This window comes from Caretta caretta, chromosome 1 (genome assembly GCF_965140235.1).
Source record: "Caretta caretta isolate rCarCar2 chromosome 1, rCarCar1.hap1, whole genome shotgun sequence".
NCBI classification, from domain to species: domain Eukaryota; kingdom Metazoa; phylum Chordata; order Testudines; family Cheloniidae; genus Caretta; species Caretta caretta.
Window position 1 is genome coordinate 39,095,981 of NC_134206.1, and position 19,474 is coordinate 39,115,454.

Genomic DNA, 19,474 nt, shown 5'->3' on the forward strand with positions numbered 1-19,474 from the left:
TGTTCTGCCACCTCCTCCCTCCCTGCATTATTTCCCAAACTTCCTCAAAATGACTCTGTATAGGTAAACAGTACAATATTTTAGGGGACTGGAAATGTACTTTAAAACAGTACAAATGAAGAAGAAACTTGTGTAAAACAGAAATAAAATCTTTTTAAAACTTTGTGTCCTGTCTTTCCATATACATTTGAAATAAAGAATTCTGTCTCTCCCTTTAAATAGATGTGTGCATTATAAATACCATATATGGCTTGCATAACAAACATTCATTTGGCTTGACAGCAGCTCTTTACTTCTGTCTTCCTCTACCTCCTCTCCCTCTCCCCACCCCCCGCCACTTTGAAGGGGGAAGAGACAGTGTTGGGGAGGGAATTCAGATTGATCCCCAATTTGCCAATAGAAATCCTGGATTAAGTTAATAACATTACTGAGACTAATCAGCTGTGTTTGCTGTGCTCTGCTTTATCCATGATCACATGGAAAGTAATGGTTGTAAAACAGGAAATTAAGTGTTTCTGTGATTTCTGTTTCAGCCATGGGAACAAAGAAGTATTTTCTTGTAGAGGAATAAAATTGGCAGTAGACTGGTTTTTGGAAAGACGCCACAAAGATGTTACAGTGTTTGTGCCAGCATGGAGAAAAGAACAGTCAAGACCTGATGCTCTTATCACAGGTAAACTCTGTTCTGACATCATTGTCTTAAGTTTTCATTTGTATAAAGTAAGAGAGAGCTAATTGTGAGCTTAGCTGAACAAAGCATTTGAAATTAATTTTTTTATGCAGTAAAACATCTTTGGTCTAAGACCTTTTTAGTGAACTCCAGGTGGGGAGGAAAAAGGCAAGGGAATGCATAGCCAGTACACAGTAAGATCCCATTGTTTAGTGTGCTTGCCAGATGAGCTTTCCCTGAAAGTTTCTAGTTAAATCTCTAAGGTTATGGGTTTTTTTATCTATCTGCTGTATATCATTAAAAATGAAAATTTTTGAAAGAATTGTAGTGAGTATGTAGATTATTGTAGCTGTTCAGAAACAAACTCCTTTTAATGATCGGGAAGAATGCCTTTGTTTTTTTTTTGTTTTTTTTTGTTGTAAGGTAATTTCAGTAATACATACTGATGAGCAACAGTAATACCAATGAGCTGCATTTGAAAGGAGAAAGTCATACCCCCTTGCTCTGTTGTTTTTCATATACTAGATTACTAAATTCAGTCTTAGAAAGTCTTGACTGAAAACCATGTCAGCCAGTGCACTGAAGTCCACCCAATAATGTCTTCTAGAGAAGATAGACTTCTAAGTGGCCACTTTGAGTGGAGTTCAAATTAAAGAAATCTGTTTACAAGGACAAGGGGCTCTTACAGAAGCTACTTCCTTTTGTGACCAGAAAGAAGTCTATCCCATCTCTTTTTGGGTAACAAATGGAACCCCTCTTGGAAGTGTAATTCAGGAAAAGCTGAATGACTGCATTGAGAAACTGGTGTTTTGTTTTGCCTTATTGGTGCTCCAAAACATAGAAAAAGAAAACAATTTGATCTGAATGTGCTTGTTCTTCCCAGGTAAAAATGAAGGACTTGCACTAGGGCAGGATCCTTTCTCTTTATCACATTTTGGATTATGTCAGAAGAGAGGGAGGGAAACTTCTTGATTCAATGTGAAAGCTAGAATTTTTCTTTCAAGTTAAGCTAAATAGAGTTCTCAGGACCATTCGTCCAAGGCAAAAGATAATGAAACAAACTCTTCAATAAAGGCTGCCATTTGTCCTTGCCTTCTGGTTGAAGAAATGGCTTCTAAAAATGCCACCTAAAATGAAAGAAAGTTCAAATGAATAGTCACCGTAGTTTCTAAAGAAAAGTAGCAGAGTATTTTGAGCACCAGACTTCACTGCCAAACTGGAGTGATCTTTGCAGATTTTGAGCTTTTATTTGCTCAACTACTTTTAGAACAACTTTTAGAACACTTTTAGAACTTTTAGAATTATTAAGGACGAGCTACCACCTGGGAACATTTGTTGTAGCCCATCATACCATTACATGGAAGATCTGTCTCTTTGAAGTACTAAGTGACTTTTATGATTTTATGATAGGCTGCATTGAAGATAATAAGAAAATAAGGTATTTGTAACTCAGAGGAAATATTCCTATCAGCATGTCATAAAGGGCAGGCTCAGTTGTGCTGGTCAGTAGTTACTTGTGTTGAAGATCTGGGAAGGACATCAGTGATACAGCTTTTGACCTTCAGACTTAATTCATCCCAAGCTATGGCTGTAGTAGATGATGGTGGAGTGGGCCCTGCAATAGAGGGTTTTGAGGAAGAGGCCAAGTCCAGAGTCAGTAGGTTCTTTACTTTTACCTTGTCCAGTTGTGTCTGTCAGCACCTTGGCAATGGGAGGAAAAGTAAGAAGTGGAGAAAGCACTGAAGTCTATTGCTAGCATATGCTTGCATCTTCTGTAGAACAGAGGCACTTCACAGTTGTCTTTTGCAGCAAGTCTCTGAATAATTAATTAATTTAAATTAATTAAATCTCCATAGTCATAGATTCCAAAGCCAGAAGGAACCATTGTGAGCATCTAGCCTGACCTCTTGTATAACACAGGCCGTAGAATTTCCTCCAGATAATTCCTAGAACATATATTTTAGAAAAACCTCTAATCTTAAATGAAAAATTGTCAGTGATAGAAAATCCACTACTATCCTTTGTAAATTTTTCTAATGATTAATTATTCTTGCCATTAAAAATGTACACCTTATTTCCAGTGTGAATTTGTCTAGCTTCAACTTCCATCCAGTAGATCATGTTATACCTTACTCTACTAGATTGAAGAGCCCATAAATATTTGTTTGTAGTGTAGGTACTTGTAGACTGTAATCAAGTCACCCCTTAACAACCTACTATTTTGTTAGACTCAAAGAGCTCATTATATTTAGTTTATCACTATAAGCCAGGGGTGGATAAACTATGGGCCATGTCTGACCTGTCAGATGTTTTAATCTGGCCCTCGAACTCCTGCTGGGGAGCAGGAGCGGGGTCTGGGGCTTGCCCCGCTCCGGCACTCCAGCTGGGGAGAAGGGTTGGGAACTTGCTCCATTCTGCGCATGCCGTGGCTCCACACCGTTCCCAGAAACAGCAGCATGTCCCCACTCCAACTTTTAAGCATAGGGGCAGCCAGGGGGATCTGCATGCCCTAAGTGCTTCCCTGCAGCTCCCATTGGCCGGGAACCGCAGCCAATGGGAGCTTCAGGGGTGACACCTGCGGATGGGGCAGCACGCAGAGCCGCCTGGACACGCCTCTGCTTCGGAGCTGGAGGTAGAACATGCCGCTGCTTCAGGTAAACGCTGCCCGGAGCCTTAATCTCAGTGAGTATCAAGTGAGGATGAAGAGATCTATCTTTACTTAAGAATGCAGTCATTGGACCACATTGATTACAGTCAGGATACAATAGGACATGGTCATGCAGCACCAGGCAGAGTGGGGAGCTCCGTTGCATCCTGGGAGCTCTCCTCATGATATCAGAGCAGTTTGGGATATTTACTCTTCTAACAACCAAACTTGGGAAATAGTGTATCTGTTAACTGCTGCAGAGCTAGCAAAGGGAGTGCAAAACATAGTCTTCTCTGTTGATCTGATAAAAATGGTGTGGAATGATTTTAGTTTTTCAAACATATTGTTGGTTGATTGCTGAACGTTAGTTTAAAATCATATACATCAGATGCTTTCTACTGGATTATAACTATTTTAAGGTTAGGCATATTTTGGCCCTAAACACTTTGACCTTCTGCCTCAACCCTAAGATCTGCAAAGATCGAACAAATTCTTGATTTCACTTCAGACATTAAATCTTTGACTCTTTCTTAATACTTCTAGATCAAGAAATCCTGCGCAAGTTAGAAAAAGAAAAAATTCTGGTGTTTACGCCATCCCGTCGTGTGCAGGGGAGAAGGGTGGTATGCTATGATGACAGATTCATAGTGAAGCTGGCCTTTGAGTCAGATGGTATCATTGTGTCTAATGATAACTACAGGGATCTAGCTAATGAAAAGCCAGAATGGAAGAAGTTCATAGATGAGCGATTGTTGATGTATTCATTTGTCAATGACAAGTAAGTAATCTTGATTTTATACCACTTGTTAGAAAACTAATGGCAAAAAGGGCACTTCGAGGGCTTCCATTAACATGTTAGATTCTATCAAAATTATTAGCTACACATGAGAAAATAAAAGGATGTTATAGTTCCAGGCTCTGCTCCTAATCTTCTGAACCTTCAAACCCTTCTTTTTGCCAATGTGCTCCATAATGGTGGTAATCACTATCAAAATGTATTATTTAAACTCTCCCACCTGTCCTGGAAAGAACCCAAAGATTGAAAAAGGATTAGACTACTTACTGGACCCATGTAATTCCCAGGATGCTCAGATACTTTGTATATTGAGTGTATACCATAGTATAAAATACCTAGGTGGTAGTTTTTGCTTTGGCTGTTCTGTGAACAACAAAGAATCTTTAGTCATTTCTAAGACCGGCAAGCCTGACTTCATTACTGGGCAAACTAGTTGAAACCATAGTTAAGAACAGAATTGTCAGACACATAGATGAACATAATTTGTTGACAGGTTTCAGAGGAACAGCCGTGTTAGTCTGTATTCGCAAAAAGAAAAGGAGTACTTGTGGCACCTTAGAGACTAACCAATTTATTTGAGCATGAGCTTTCGTGAGCTACAGCTCACGTAGCTCACGAAAGCTCATGCTCAAATAAATTGGTTAGTCTCTAAGGTGCCACAAGTACTCCTTTTATAATTTGTTGAGAAAGAGTCAACATGGTTTTTGTAAAAAGAAACCGTGCCTCCCCAATTTACTAGAATTCTTTGAGGGGGTCAATAAGCATGTGAATATGGTGTACTTAAATTTTCAGAAAGCCTTTGACAAGATCCCTCACCAAAGGCTCTTAAGCAAAGTAAGCTGTCATGGGATAAAATCTCATGGATTGGTAACTGGCTAAAAGATAGGAAACAAAGGGTAGGAATAGATGGTCAGGTTTCAGAATGGGGAGAGGTAAACAGTGTTGTCCCCCAGGTGCCTATACTGGGACCAGTCCTATTCGACATATTCATAAATGATCTGGAAAAGGGGGTAAACAGTGAGGTGGCAAAATTTGCAGATTATACAAATTCTTAAGGTTCAAAAAAGAACTAGATAAGTTAATGGAGGATAGGTCCATCAATTGTTAGCTAGGAAGGGCAGGGATGGTGTCCCTAGCCTCTGTTTGCCAGAAGCTGGGAATGGGCAATAGGGGATGTATCACTTGATGATTACCTGTTCTGTTCATTCCCTCTGGGGCACCTGGCATCAGCCGCTATCCGAAGACAGGATACTGGGCTAGATAGACTTTTGATATGACCCAGTATGACCGTTCTTATGCACTCAAGATAGTTATGCCCAAAGCAGACTGCAAAGAGTTACAAAAGGATCTCACAAAACTGGGTGACTGGGCAACAAAATGGCAGATGAAATTCAATGTTGATAAATGCAAAGTAATGTACATTGGAAAACAATCCCAACTATACATATAAAATGGTGTGGTCTAAATTAGCTGTTACCACTGAAGAAAGAGATCTTGCAGACATTGTGGATAGTTCTCTGAAAACATCTACTTAATGTGCAGTGGCAGTCAAAAAAGCTAACAATGTTGGGGATCATTAAAAAAGGGATACATAATAAGACAAAAAATATCCTATTGCTTCTATATAAATCTATGGTACGCCCACATCTTGAATACTGTGTGCAGATGTGGTCGTTCCATCTCAAAAAAGATATACTGGAATTGGAAAAGGTTCAGAAAAGGACAACAAAAATTATTAGAGGTATGGAACAGCTTTCATATGAGGAGAGATTAAGAAGATTGGGACTTTTCATCTTGGAAAAGAGATGACTAAGGGGGATTATGATTGAAGTCTATAAAATCATGACTGGTGTGGAGAAAGTAAATAAGGAACTGTTTTTTACTCCCTCTTAACATAAGAACTAGGGGCCACCAAACAAAATTAATACTTAGCAGGTTTAAAACAAACAAAAGGAAGTATTTCTTTACACAATGCACAGTCAACCTGTGGAACTCCTTGCCAGAGGATGTTGTGAAGGCCAAGACTATAACAGGGTTCAAAAAAGAACTAGATGAATTCATGGAGGATAGATCCATGAGTGGCTATTACCCAGGATGGGCAGGGATGGTATCCCTGGTCTCTGTTTGGCAGAAGCTGGGAATGGGCAACAGGGGATGGATCACTTGATTACCTGTTCTGTTCATTCCCTCTGGGGCATCTGGCATTGGCCACTATCCGAATGCAGGATACTGGGCTAGATGGACCTTTGGTCTGACCCAGTATGGCCTTTCTTATGTTTAAAACAAAAATTTTAACCCTTTAATTTTTAAATTAGGGCATTTCAACACATGAAGGTTAATCCTGAACAAGGTAGGGTGTGAATTTAAAATAGTTAACTGATTAACTCCATGAGTGGAGACTCTTTTTCCAGAATAAAGGTGCCACTTTGAGTTAATCAGGACAATCTGTTCTGGAATAACTCCCCTTAGCCACCTAAATAGAAGTGGCATAAATTTAAAATATGCATATCACCTACAGCTCCTGTTGACCCCAGTGGAAGTGTAGGGGTTGCTCAGCACCTCGAACAGTCAGGCCAGTTCTGTTATGTGCTTAAATATTGATGTAGGCACTCAGTTTTAAAAATTTTGGCCTGTAGTTCTGTCTATAGGGCAGTGCTGTGATATGCTGCATAGTCCTGCAGATTTTAAAACAACTTGCAGGACAGCCAGGAAGTATATTGTGGGATTTTTTTTTCCCTGACAAGCAGATGTTGTAATGCAGAAGCAGTCTTTCGAAACTACACTTTGGAGCTAAATCATTTGTTGAATAGTCCTGATTTGACAACTTCCTCTTGGTTGCAAAATGTGGGTTTTCTTTGTTAAACTTTTTCCTGGAAAATGTTTACTACTTTAGAATAAAGCTGACATAATGTATGACAGATAAATTGTAACAGGTAGTCCACAGCTATAATTAGTTGCAACAGGAACATGAAAATGAAATGTGGTGGTCAGTTCTTTTATGCTTTTGTTGTATGTTATAGGTTCATGCCTCCTGATGATCCTCTTGGCCGTCATGGCCCAAGCCTTGACAATTTTCTAAGGAAGAAACCTATTGTACCGGAACATAAGAAGCAACCATGTCCATATGGTAACTTGATTTAAATGCATGATTTATTGTATCATGTGGCAAATTGCCAGCACTACTATGATGGGTCTCACGCTTTCTCTTCTGGAAGGTGGGGGGGTTTAGGTCACCGTTTCTTGCCCCTGAACTGGGGTATTAACTGCCCCACTAGTGTCCTAGAGTAGGGGAGTGGAGAGGGAGGGACCTGGGCCTGCCCTCTACTCCGGGTCCCAGCCCAGGGGCCCTAGGGATAGTGGTAAACCACTAGAACTAGCGGTTCCTTCCCCTGGGCTACTTCCCTCTCCTGCCCTTCAGCTTGTGGGGCTTCCTGCCCTCCCTCTGCACAAACCAGTTGTCCCTTTACCTAGGGTCTTGGTGGTCTTAGCCCATCGCAGCACTTCTCCAAACTCTCCTCTGCTTCCCTCCAAACTGCTTTGCTCCAACACCAATCCACTCTGCTTGAACTCCTCCTCTTGTCTGATTGAAGCAGGGAGGTTTTTCTCATGTGACTGGCTTCAGGTGCTTTAATTAATTTATAGCAAACTTTCTTCCCTCTACAGGGAATAAGGCTCCCTTCTAACACTCTCCTGCGGCCCTCTGGCCATGCTGTATCACATAGGTTAGGTATAAAGGGCAAACTGCTTTTTTTCTTTATAGCTGTGCCAATAAAAGTAAGACTTTTTTACAGAGCTGTCTTATATTGACAATGACTGAAATCCTAACTCTGTTGAAGTCAATGAGAGTTTTAGCATGGATTTCAGTGGAGCCAAGATTTCTGCTGACATCTTATTCTTTTATCAGTTGGAAAAGATCCGATGAAGTGAGCTGTAGTTCACGAAAGCTTATGTTATAATACATTTGTTAGTCTCTAAGGTGCCACAAGTATTCCTTTTCTTTTTGTGGATACAAACTAACATGGGTGCTACTCTGAAACTTGGAAAAGAACGTGTTAGTGTTTGTATCTACCACTTAAACTAAAGAAATAACCTCATTCGCCATCAATAAGTACCAGGCTGTTAGTTACTGAGGCCAGCCACTACAAGGAGATATGTTCACATTGACTAAGCCAGTATATTACGTACTCTTCCTGCAAGACAAGGTAGACATGGTCATCTAAGGTGCAGAAGAGATTTTAATCTGATTTGGGGAACCATAATGTCAATGTGTATGGCCACAGTGCATTATAAAGTGATACCCCAGATGGAACTTGAACTTCCTTGGCCTTCAGACACTCAGGACAAGTTAGTATAATGTGGAAATATGTAATACATTAGCTTTTTGGCTGTGATTATGACCCCACTGTTGTGGATCCACAGGATTGGTGCTATGCCCCCAACTTTACAATAGTCTTTGGAGGAACCCCTTTGATGGGCCCGACCCCCCAGGGGTCTCACTCTTCTTTCAAGGTAGGCCATACAGCCTCACCGCCTCCTTAGGCTGAAACTCTGGACTTCAGCACTCCTCCTTCACACCATGTGCTTTGCTCAGTGTGCCCAACTGAGACAGACTGCTGTCAGAAACTTGTATGCTCTTCGGGGATTAAAACACCTCAACAAGCATTTACAGGACACTCAAGCAGTGTTTTCAAAACAGTAAGATTTACTAGTCAACTGGAACACAGCACAGAAAATCCTTAGGGCAGCCCAGAGCCCCAGCCAAGCTGTAGTGAACTCCGTTTTCAGGCTGTGTGTGTCTGTCCAACCTCCTCAATTAGTTCCCAAGTGAGAGCTCCCAAACTTCTTCCAGAGCTCGTGCTTATCTTCCACCTCACTTCTTCCTGTCCTTTGTTCTTGAACTGGGGTCTCTACTCACCTTTGCTGCTGAGAGTGTTACATCATCTCTCTAGACCCCTTGTTGATCTAGGTTGGTTTCAGCAAGTTCTTTAATGACTCTCTTCATTCCACCCAGACAGGGAGGTGACACACAAGAGATACCAATGTCTCTTAGCCTTCCCTGAGAGCAAACTTAGTGTCGTTGTGTGTGTCGTCCCCCATTCTCCTCCCCCTCCCCACCCACTGGGTAGCCATGCAACATTATAGGGGAAACTGAGGCACAACTGGGGCTGGGGAATTAAAAAAAAATCCCACTTCAAGAACATCTTCCTACGTGCTAAAAAATGACTCCTTCAGCTCAAATATTAGCAGCTTATGCTTCTGGTGCCAGGGGTTACTGGTTTGATCACACTGACAACCATGAGGTCTATATGCATGAAGACTGATTATTACACATGCATAATGTTTAGTTCAGCTCATTGGTGATACTTCATGGAAGACTTTTCCTTTAAATTAAATGAAATGAATTTAAAATGTAAAGGTTGTGCATATTACTTAGAAATAGGCAGAAAATTACATTTTGGAGGGATAAGAAAGGTGGAGTTCAAAACCATAGATCTCAGATGAAAGCAAGATTGGACTCCACATAATCCTCAGTTTAGGAGAGCAGAGGATTAGAAAGTGGGTGCGTAGGAGGGATGTTTCAGGACAGAACTGAGATACATTGGCAGTCTGCACTGTCTCAAGCTAGTGCTATATAGGTCCTTTACCTTCTTGAACATTACCGCAATCTTTTCAACAGAGCAAGAAAGTCGGTTTCAAAGCCTCACTTCGGAAACACACACACACACACTCACACACAGACAATTTAAAAATCATTTCAGTTAACTCACAAATTTAAAAAAAATGAGAGCTTCCAATTCAAATGGCTAAATAATTTTTTCTTTTTTACCTCAAATTGTATGACTTCTAATAGGAAAGAAATGTACCTATGGACACAAATGCAAATACTACCACCCAGAAAGAGGAAATCAACCTCAGCGGTCTGTAGCTGATGAACTTCGAGCCATGTCTAGAAGCACAGCTGCCAAAGCTGCAAGTGAAGGAGGAGGACTGGTAAAAAGCAACAGTGTTCCTTGTAGCACTAAGATTGATGGCACTTCTGATCTCAAACGTGCTGCTCCAAAGAGGCAATCAGATCCTAGTATAAGGACTCAAGTCTACCAAGACTTGGAGGAAAAGCTTCCCACCAAAAATAAATTGGAAACCAGGTCTGTTCCTTCTTTAGTTAGTATACCGAATTCTTCAGTTGTAAAACCCCAAAGTACTGCACCTTTAAGCAACGGCCTTCCATCCGGGGTTCATTTCCCATCTCAGGATCAAAGACCACAGGGACAATATCCTCCAATGATGATGGCAACCAAAAATCATGGGACGCCAATGCCTTATGACCAGTACCCAAAATGTGAGTCTCCTGTGGACGTAGGCTACTACTCTATGCTGAACGCTTATTCAAATCTAAGTATCTCTGGTCCACGCAGTCCTGAAAGGCGTTTCTCCTTAGACACAGATTATAGGATTAGCTCTGTAGCTTCTGATTGTAGCAGTGAAGGTAGTATGAGCTGTGGTAGTAGCGATTCCTATGTGGGTTACAATGATCGGTCTTACATGAGTTCACCTGACCCACAATTAGAAGAGAACTTAAAGTGCCAACACGTGCACCCACATAGCCGCCTTAATTCACAGCCCTTCCTGCAGAGTTACCATGATCCTTTAACAAGAGTGCAAAGTTACAGTCATGAAGAACCAAAGCATCATCACAAACCTCCTACTCCATACATGTCTGTACATCTACAGCATCCTACAATTGGTGCTCGTTCTAGTTGCCCTAATGATTACTCTGCTCTTCAAAGTTTGCAACATTCAAAGACCATGCATCTGGGGAGGGCACTTGTATCCACAAGAATAGATAGCGTTTCAGACTCACGTTTATATGATAATTCTCCATTAAGACAAAGAAAGCCTTATTCCAGCCAAGATGGGCTTGGAAGTTGGGATAGGCAGAGTTATGGGATTGATGCATACGGCTATCGTCAGACTTACTCCTTGCCTAGTAACCCCACTCAGCCATGTTACGAGCAGTTTGCCTTCCAAAGTTTACCTGAGCAGCAAGACCAGACTTGGTGCATACCTTACTGTGGAATCCCTCAAGACCCTCCAAGGTATCAGGACACACGGGAGAAGGTTTATATAAACTTATGCAACATCTTCCCTCCTGATCTTGTGAGAATTGTTATGAAAAGGAATCCTCACATGACAGATGCTCAGCAACTTGCTGCAGCCATTTTAGTGGAAAAATCCCAGCTAGGTTATTGAAAGATGATGATGCATCTTTGTGGTGTCTAGTAGTTTTCAGTTCAGCTCTAATGCTGAGGGAGGTTTGCTACAATAGCATATGTGATCTCCTTCTCAGCAAGGAGGTTATATAGTAATCCATTTATGTGAAAATACAGTATCATGGAATCTGTATGTTTAGCCCCATGCATTGGAAGTAACAGGTTTGTTTTACATTCTAACTTGAAATTTTTAAATGGTTTTAAGCTATGTTCATGACTGAAATCTTTCCAGTCTAAGTTTAATATATGTGTGTGTATGTTCTCTGTGGTCTCCGGTAATAATCTTTGGTGCATCAGGGGTTTATATGCAGCACTTTCTATCTTTTTGTTACATGTTTTGTTAACTTACTGGATGTATGTCCTTCAGCTGCGAGGCATTAAAAGAATCTGCAGAAAGTTGAAAGAATTTTAATAGACCTGGCAAACCGTTTTCAAGCCAAGCTTAATTTGAACTTTTAACAGCAATTAATTTATTATTTATTTATTTTGTGGGCTTCTTTGTGCTATAATCATTTATTTATAGAAAACAAAGATTTACTATGGCACTGACTTTATTTTTTAAATAAAATATTAAGTTACCAGTTAAAGTTGAAATGGGTAACGATATATTAGTAATTTACAGTATGGCACTTTTCATTGCTCTTTTAAGAATAGTTTTTAATGATTTGATTCAGTTGGTTTAGTAAGAGCAGATGCAATCAAAAGTAAAGGAACTCATTTCCATTACTTTTTGGATAAGGCAAAGCCTGGTGGTCTGATTTGCAAAGATGCTGAGCATATGCAACTCCCTTTGAACCCAGTAAAAGCTGCAGCTGCTCAGAACTGCCTAAAATCAGGCCATGAATGTTTCAGTTCAGATACGTTCTTATCCAGCTCTTGTGTGCTTCTGGTCAGTAGAAATGGAACTGAAAGTTTAGGATTCCATGAAATTGTTTTATATGCATCTCTCTTTTTTTATTATTTGTATTTGTGCACAGGTATACTGGATAAAATATGCTTTTTCATAAAATATTTACCTGTTTTTTAAATGAATCTAAGTATTCTCAATGCAAGTTTTGTATTTAAGATACTGTTCAATTTTCTTGCTATTTATCAAGGCTGGCCTGAGAAGGTTGTGTGTGTTGAGGATATGCAACATTTATTAACTGCACTATGGTAATGGTATTATAGCTGAAAATGATAATTTAAACCTTTTTGTAAGATACTGTATATGTTCCAGAAGTTAGTTTTTTGGCCTGTTGTATTATGGAGGCCTAATTCTTGCCACAAATAGTATAGCTGTAGAAACAGATTAAAATAGTCTGTTCTAGTATTAGTAAGGGATATTTCTGGTTTTAAGTCATGGGTTTTACTATTGCTTCAAACTTTTTTTATACAAGGTTTGCAATCATTGACAGAGGGCTGTATTTACATGATGTAGTCAGTTGCGTATAGTTTTAGGATTCCATAGAGAGTAACATTGTTCAATGTTAGTTCACTGATTTACAATATAATTGAGGATCATTTTGATACACTTGCTGCAATTTAAAGTAAGGCCCCCGAAGAACCAGAAAGTACCTATACTGTTGATACAAATTGTATCTTTTTAACTGAGAACTATTTTGATTTGTAGATCTAGTTAAAACACAAATGTGTAACTATAATTAGAATTTTGGGCAACATTTTATCCCTTATTTAAAACAATAGATTTCAATCTAGAATAGGAGTTAGACAAATAAAAATACAGTAATTTATTTAGAGAAGTGTCTCAATTTTATATTTTTATAATTTTGTTTTTAAAAAAGCTATTGGCATTTTCTTTCTTCTAAAACATACCTAGTGTGAACTTACTGAAATAAAGGTAAAATGCTGCCTGAAAATAATGTCCAAGCACCTTTTGAATAGGAAAACATTTTCACTACTTGTGTGACACTGTGTGTTGCAAGAAGTAGGATTAGGGTATACAGTAAATGCTTCTAAAAAGCATTGAGCTTATAGACGTATTCAATAATCTGAACCATGTTCAGCAAACTTAATTCAGGAAGTGTTCTTCTCTACAGCTTTTACTGTTGATTTTTTGAGGTGGGATCTGCATTCATGTGTCCCTTGTAACTCAATGCAGGTGGTGCTGTACATAAGCTATCCTGAGTTGTTTAGGGGGAGAACCTGTTCACCTGTGACAGTATTTTTCCCCTTGGTTTTGTTGGTCACTATCTGTAGAACATGTTTTAATGTAGAGGCTAGTAAAGAGCTGACACTGAGGTTATAAACAGTGAGTCTTGTCTTAGTTGTACACTAAGATTTTTTTAAATCAAATTACACTTTTAAGTAGTACACCATAGTGTAGGTGCATCCGTTTTAATAATGATTATACTAGTGTTTTGTCTTCAATGCATTTCTACGTTTATATTTGTATGTATGAATTAACTTCTACCAAAAGCTGAATTCCTTTAAGCATTTGAAGAGATGTGTCTGTAATAGATACATTTCATTTTTTTATTTTTTCAGTCAGAATGTCTCCTAATATATGTAGCAATTTGACGTATAATATTAAATCATTGGTCTTGGCCACATTATTAAAATGGTGAGAGGAGTAACATGGCACTGTATGCTGCAGTGCACAGATAAGAGCTATCAGCACTGGATGTTTCCTTGTATATTTAATACAGTATTGAATCATTTTAAAGCAAGTTGATTGCTAGAAGCATTCTTACACCAGGTCAAATTGTGCTTTGTCCTAAAGCACTAAAATTGCTTTACAAAATGTAAGAACAGGAGTTATTTGGCAGCTTTTAATATTGTGCAGTGATATGCTAGTTAAATTCAAGCTTTGTTATACTGTGCGAAGGAAATTTACTGCTGACAAAATATTGCCCGTTGGTATTTCTCTCCTTGTGAGTAATAAAAGCAAATGAGCAATACCTTCCATGAGCTCATCATCCTGGAAGAGTTCACTCTAGATATTTAGAGAGATGACACACCAGTATGTATAGGACAGTGATAATACTGGTGAAACTTTACCTTTGATTTATGTTAAATGCATTGATGCAAATAGTGTAACTGTAAAATAAGGTGTGATTTATATATATTTAAGAAGTCAAACTGGGCTATTGACTACTTGCCTTTGCTCTGTTTGAGTAAGATGGCTTTCATTTATGAATAAAGTATTCCAAGCAAAACCTTACACCACCATTGAAGAGAGGGGAATGTTTTACTTTGTCTGCAGTATTTTTAGGAGAATTATTTTGATACATTTACCATAAATTATGTATTTTAAAAATACAACACTCTGCTTTTATAGATGTACCATATTTTATATGGTACACATATTTCCATAATACATCCACTCACAACTTTTATTTATCTAGCTAGATTGTCAATATTAGCTTTTTACACACATCTCAAAGATACCTTTTTTAATGAGTTAAATGTGCCTGGGCAATTCTTTTCCCCCTAGTGTTTTAACTTAAGTGAAATAACACCAAGACTGAGTTTGGCCCATATTTTATATCAAAGCCAGTCTTAACCACTGTTCCCACTGGTGTAGGGTTTTAAAAAAATTCTTCCTTTTATCTTTAAATCTGTTACCACCAACTACTATTCTTCTGAGGTAAGATCTTGTCTTTGCAGGTAACTTCTTTTGTCCAGTATGTCTAAATTAAAAAAAACAAACTAAACCCTAGCAATTCTGATGGCAGAGCTGAAAGTTTCACATTCAGCCAGATAAAATATTATTCCGGTTTAGGGTGACTGCAGGCAGCGATCACACTTGAAGGTCAGGAAGGTGAATTGTTGCTGTGTTTTTGGCCCTTCTTGGAAGGTGTAAGTGGATATACAAAGAGAAGAGGGGAATTTGGCCTTAGGGGTAGGAGGAGAATATCATCTAAAAATAAAGATGTGGATGAAAACCAGCATATCTTATTTCATCAAACCTAAAACCCTGCAGCCTTTACCTTAGGCAAGTGACAGACTTACGGAGAAGCATTCTTGGCTGGGATGGTGGATGTGAAGGTTTTCAAATCTAGGCACCACTATCGCCACAGTAAACAATTACTAGAACATTTGTCAGGTGAAGACTTGAGCAAGATGTTTTTGGTGTATTAGGACTGACATACTGACCCACAGCTGCAATAATATCAGAATGTTTAAAAAAATACCCAATTGACTTAACATCGCTATCAGACAGGTATAATACTGTGCAGTTAAGAGACCATTTTTAAGAATAAAACATAGTTTAGATGTTGGTTTTTTTATTTACAATGTAAGTAAGTTATTATTGTTAATTTATTACTTGCATTATTAAGATGAGGTGGAATACCGTATTACTAGAAGAAAAATATCAAAACAAAGCAAATTATTGATTAAAGCAAGGATGTCCTTAATGGCCATGTTTTGTTTTAAAGAGTTAGGGTTTTTTAAATGTTGGATGTCACATTTTATGTATTTTGTAAATTAGAAAAAATGGAAGCCATAGTATAGTTTAAGAATTTTATTTGAATTATATAAAATACATGTAGACATTGTTTAGCTTGAATATGTAAATAATTCTATAGTAATCCATTTTAAATAACTGTTCTAACTAAAACTTTTCTAGACAACTACGCTTATATCTAGACGTTACGTTCATGTCTGTGGGAAAAGTTTCACTTATGCTCATCCTAAGACTTAATCAGCAACTGATGTTCTGATGATATAATCGTGTATATCTCTGTGCACATGTGAAACTTACTCCTGTATGTACTTTTTTGCAGTGCATTACAAACCTTTATTTTTTGTATATAAAATACACAGTAGCAGGGTATAAAGGTTGCTACCAAGTTATAGTGAATTCAGTTAGTAACTGTAGAATGCTCTGCATAGTTTTGCTGTCTCTGAATTTCAATTCTTAGTGTTCACAGGTTTTTTTAATTGTATTCTACTGTATCTATGTGTTAATGATCTAAGTTAAAATTGTTATGCCCTCTTTAAAGTGTGAAAAGCTTGGCCTTTGTTCCCAAGAGATTTTTTTTCATTCCTCATTTAGCCTTTGTAATAATTTGAGACCCCAATCCTGCAAAAATGTATGCATATGTCTAACCTTAAGCACATGGGTAATCTCATTCACTTCAATGGGACTACTCCCAGGTTTACAGCTAGGCATGGGCATAAGTGTTTGTAAGATTGGGACCTGAGTATATTTTAGACTGGAACCTGGTGAACATTTTAACGTGTAGGATCAAATTCTCTGCCTTTATAAATGGGTGAAACGGTACTAACACCAGCAGAGAATTTGTCCAGCACTGCGCATGTTCTAATGATTAAAATGCAGACCGATATTTCCAGCTAACAATTTGTCCAGATTCTTCTTCACACCACATAATCTATTTTCAACCACACAATCTATTTTTTCATTTTGTAAGGCAACTTTTTTCTCAGACGAAGTATAATTTCACATTTTTTAAAAAATTGAGTGGGATTTTTAATGAGACTGATATTTTTTAAAAAAAAAAATTTCACCAACAAAATACAAAAATGCAGACCTAGCGGCATGAGTCATGGTCTGTTTTGTGTGCACACACACACACACCCTTGTATTGATGTCCCCTCTGGCAGAAAAAGAGTGCCAGAGAACAGTTTGGACCAGCTGATACACTTTACTCTCTCCCTTCGCTGGCTGTTGTGTACTACTTCTGTGATGTGACTGTTCACATCTGTTAGCAGTATTTTAGACCTTAAGAAAAACCATTGCAAAGCATGTACATGAATTCTTATATTAGAGAAAAAATAAAGATACCTTTTTTCTCACGATTGGATTGGTTTTGTTTCATAGAAGACAACCTTGCTAGAGCAACACAAAGCTAGGAATGAAATTTGTAAGGGTCTTTCATAACCACACAATAAAAACTTCTTCCTTGAGCTTGGTACAGCTAATAAAATTCAGTACAGCTAAACAAAGCATTTTAGATGCATAATAGGTTCGTGGACTGTCAAATCATTCTTAGAGGTCATTTCTGTTTCATTGATTTAACTCTTATCCCCATGGCATATAGTTTTAATTTCCCTAATACAGAAAATCCATGCAGTTAAATAGGATTGTCAGTAATTTAGCAGCAGAATTTGTATTAGAGACTCTGTATTAACAGACCTTGACTTCTTTCAAATACTGCCATTAATCTGTTTTTTTTTTATTGCATAATCCTGGTAGTTTGTACCAAAAAGGATTGTGTGGTAACAAATAACTCTAAGTCAATGACAGCACAAACTACCAGTCTTTGGAAAGAGCTCTTAAAAACCTGGATCCCTGGAGCTGGCTCAACAGCTACTGACCAGACAAGGGTGGGTGACAAGAATGACAATGTAAATAGCACTCCACTGTGGAAACTATCCTATACTGCTATCAGTGGGTTTTGAGTGCTGATAAATTCCAGGCCTAAGGCTAAAGTTTTGCACAGCTGTGAGCCCCTGCTGTGATATTACATACATCCTTGTCATTTCATTGGCTGTTCAGTGACATTGCATCATTACAGGGCTTCTAAAGAGGCAGTGGATTGAAAATCCAAGTTTCCCACTAACAAGGAAGTCTGACAAGACTGCAGCAATGCGTCTCTGAGAATGCTGCTCACAAAGCTCATTTCTCACATGCTTTGTCCAATGTCTATCCCTTTCCTAGCAGGGGAAGAGCAAGTGGTATGAAACTTGCTTCCATAAAATGCTACTAACTTGAGCACAAAGCACTTATCAAACTCATGCTCAAATGTGATGCTTTTGGCACAGTACTATAAAATAGTCTGCTTTCATTATCTTTTACTGATAGGCTGTTTCACTGCCCAATTGCTCCAGAAAATTTTTCTCTCTAATCTAAGCTCTTCTTTGCTTCAACCCATTGCTACTTAACTTGCCATCTTCTGACAATGACTGATCATTACTTTCATTATAGTGTTGTCATGCATAATTATGTCTCCTTGCATTTTTTCTAGATTACCTTCCTCTCATCATGTGTACTAACCTCCAGTCCTTCTATCATTTTTGTGTGTTAACCCGTTCTGTTTGTGCCAGGCCCATGCTATGGAGTAGGGCTAGTAAATATTACATCCTCAGAACTGGTCTAAAAGAAAAAGTTGCAAATTTAAAGAAATGTCAGACCTTAACTTTACCTGTTATCCAGCTGCACTATGATAGTCTTTTACATGATCATCTGTAAATATTTTTTGTGGCCACAGATACATGTGTAACATAAATGCAGTACTGTGTATAACTCTGTATGCCACAATCAATAAGTCATTTATATATTTTTTTTAAAAAAAGTTAGTGGATGAGAAAAGGGCCTTCCAGGATTGTAAAAAGTGTAGTGAAGTCCCGTCAGCTTCAGTGGGAGCAGGATTTGGCCCTTTCTGTAGATACAAAGTGCAATTTCCAAGAGCATATAAATGACTTTGACTTTCAGTTGTGGTCCCAGACGTGTAAGATTTGTCTTCATGAGAGATTTAACTGTGTTGACTCTGAACTTTCTCCTTAAGATGCTCCGTGTTCACACATCAGTACCCCTCAGGTGTGCCAGAGTCACACTGAAAGCGAGGCAGCCACAATATCGTGAGGTGTAGGGCAGACCCCAAGTTTGCTTGTCTTGCATGTTGCTAAAGTTTGGGAAATCCCACTCTATAACTACCAAATCAAAGCCATCTTTCCTTAAAACGGGCACCTCCTACTGAGAGCCAATTCTCTCTGTGAGCAGGTTTTCTAAAACTTTTGTCTTTTTTTTTTTTGTTGCTATCCTCTGAACTCTTTCCAGTTTGTCCACCAGTGCTGATTAGAATAGGACCGTTACCTCCTGTGTCTTACATATGACACTTACATTCACTTAATACAGCCCAGAGTGATATTTACCTTTTTCGCGATCTCATCCCATTGCTGACTTGTATTCAGTGTGTGATCTGTTCTCATCCCCAGGCCTTCCTCTGCAGTGTATTACTGCCTAGCCAGTTCTTTCCCCATTTCGTATTCGTACATTTCATTTTTCCTTCCTACGTGTAATACTTTGCACTTGTTTTTACTGAATTTCCTCTTCATCTTGGCTTCTACCCAATTCTCCAATTTGTCAAGGACGTATTGAATTCTAATCCTGTCTTCCTAGA

General features: G+C 38.6%; 1 protein-coding gene across 3 annotated transcripts in view; it reads left to right on the top strand.

Moving 5' to 3' along the window:
• ZC3H12C (zinc finger CCCH-type containing 12C) overlaps positions 1–17,147 on the top strand; it is a 60,405-nt gene extending 43,258 nt beyond the window's left edge. For all 3 annotated transcript variants that reach the window (XM_075127221.1, XM_048844894.2, XM_075127223.1), the window contains 4 exons: positions 534–673; positions 3,861–4,095; positions 7,134–7,240; positions 9,965–17,147. In XM_075127221.1, the coding sequence (XP_074983322.1) occupies positions 534–673; positions 3,861–4,095; positions 7,134–7,240; positions 9,965–11,364 (1,882 nt within the window). In that variant the 3' untranslated portion in view covers positions 11,365–17,147. The remainder of the gene's footprint in view (positions 1–533; positions 674–3,860; positions 4,096–7,133; positions 7,241–9,964) is intronic.
• The last annotated feature ends 2,327 nt before the right edge of the window (positions 17,148–19,474 follow it).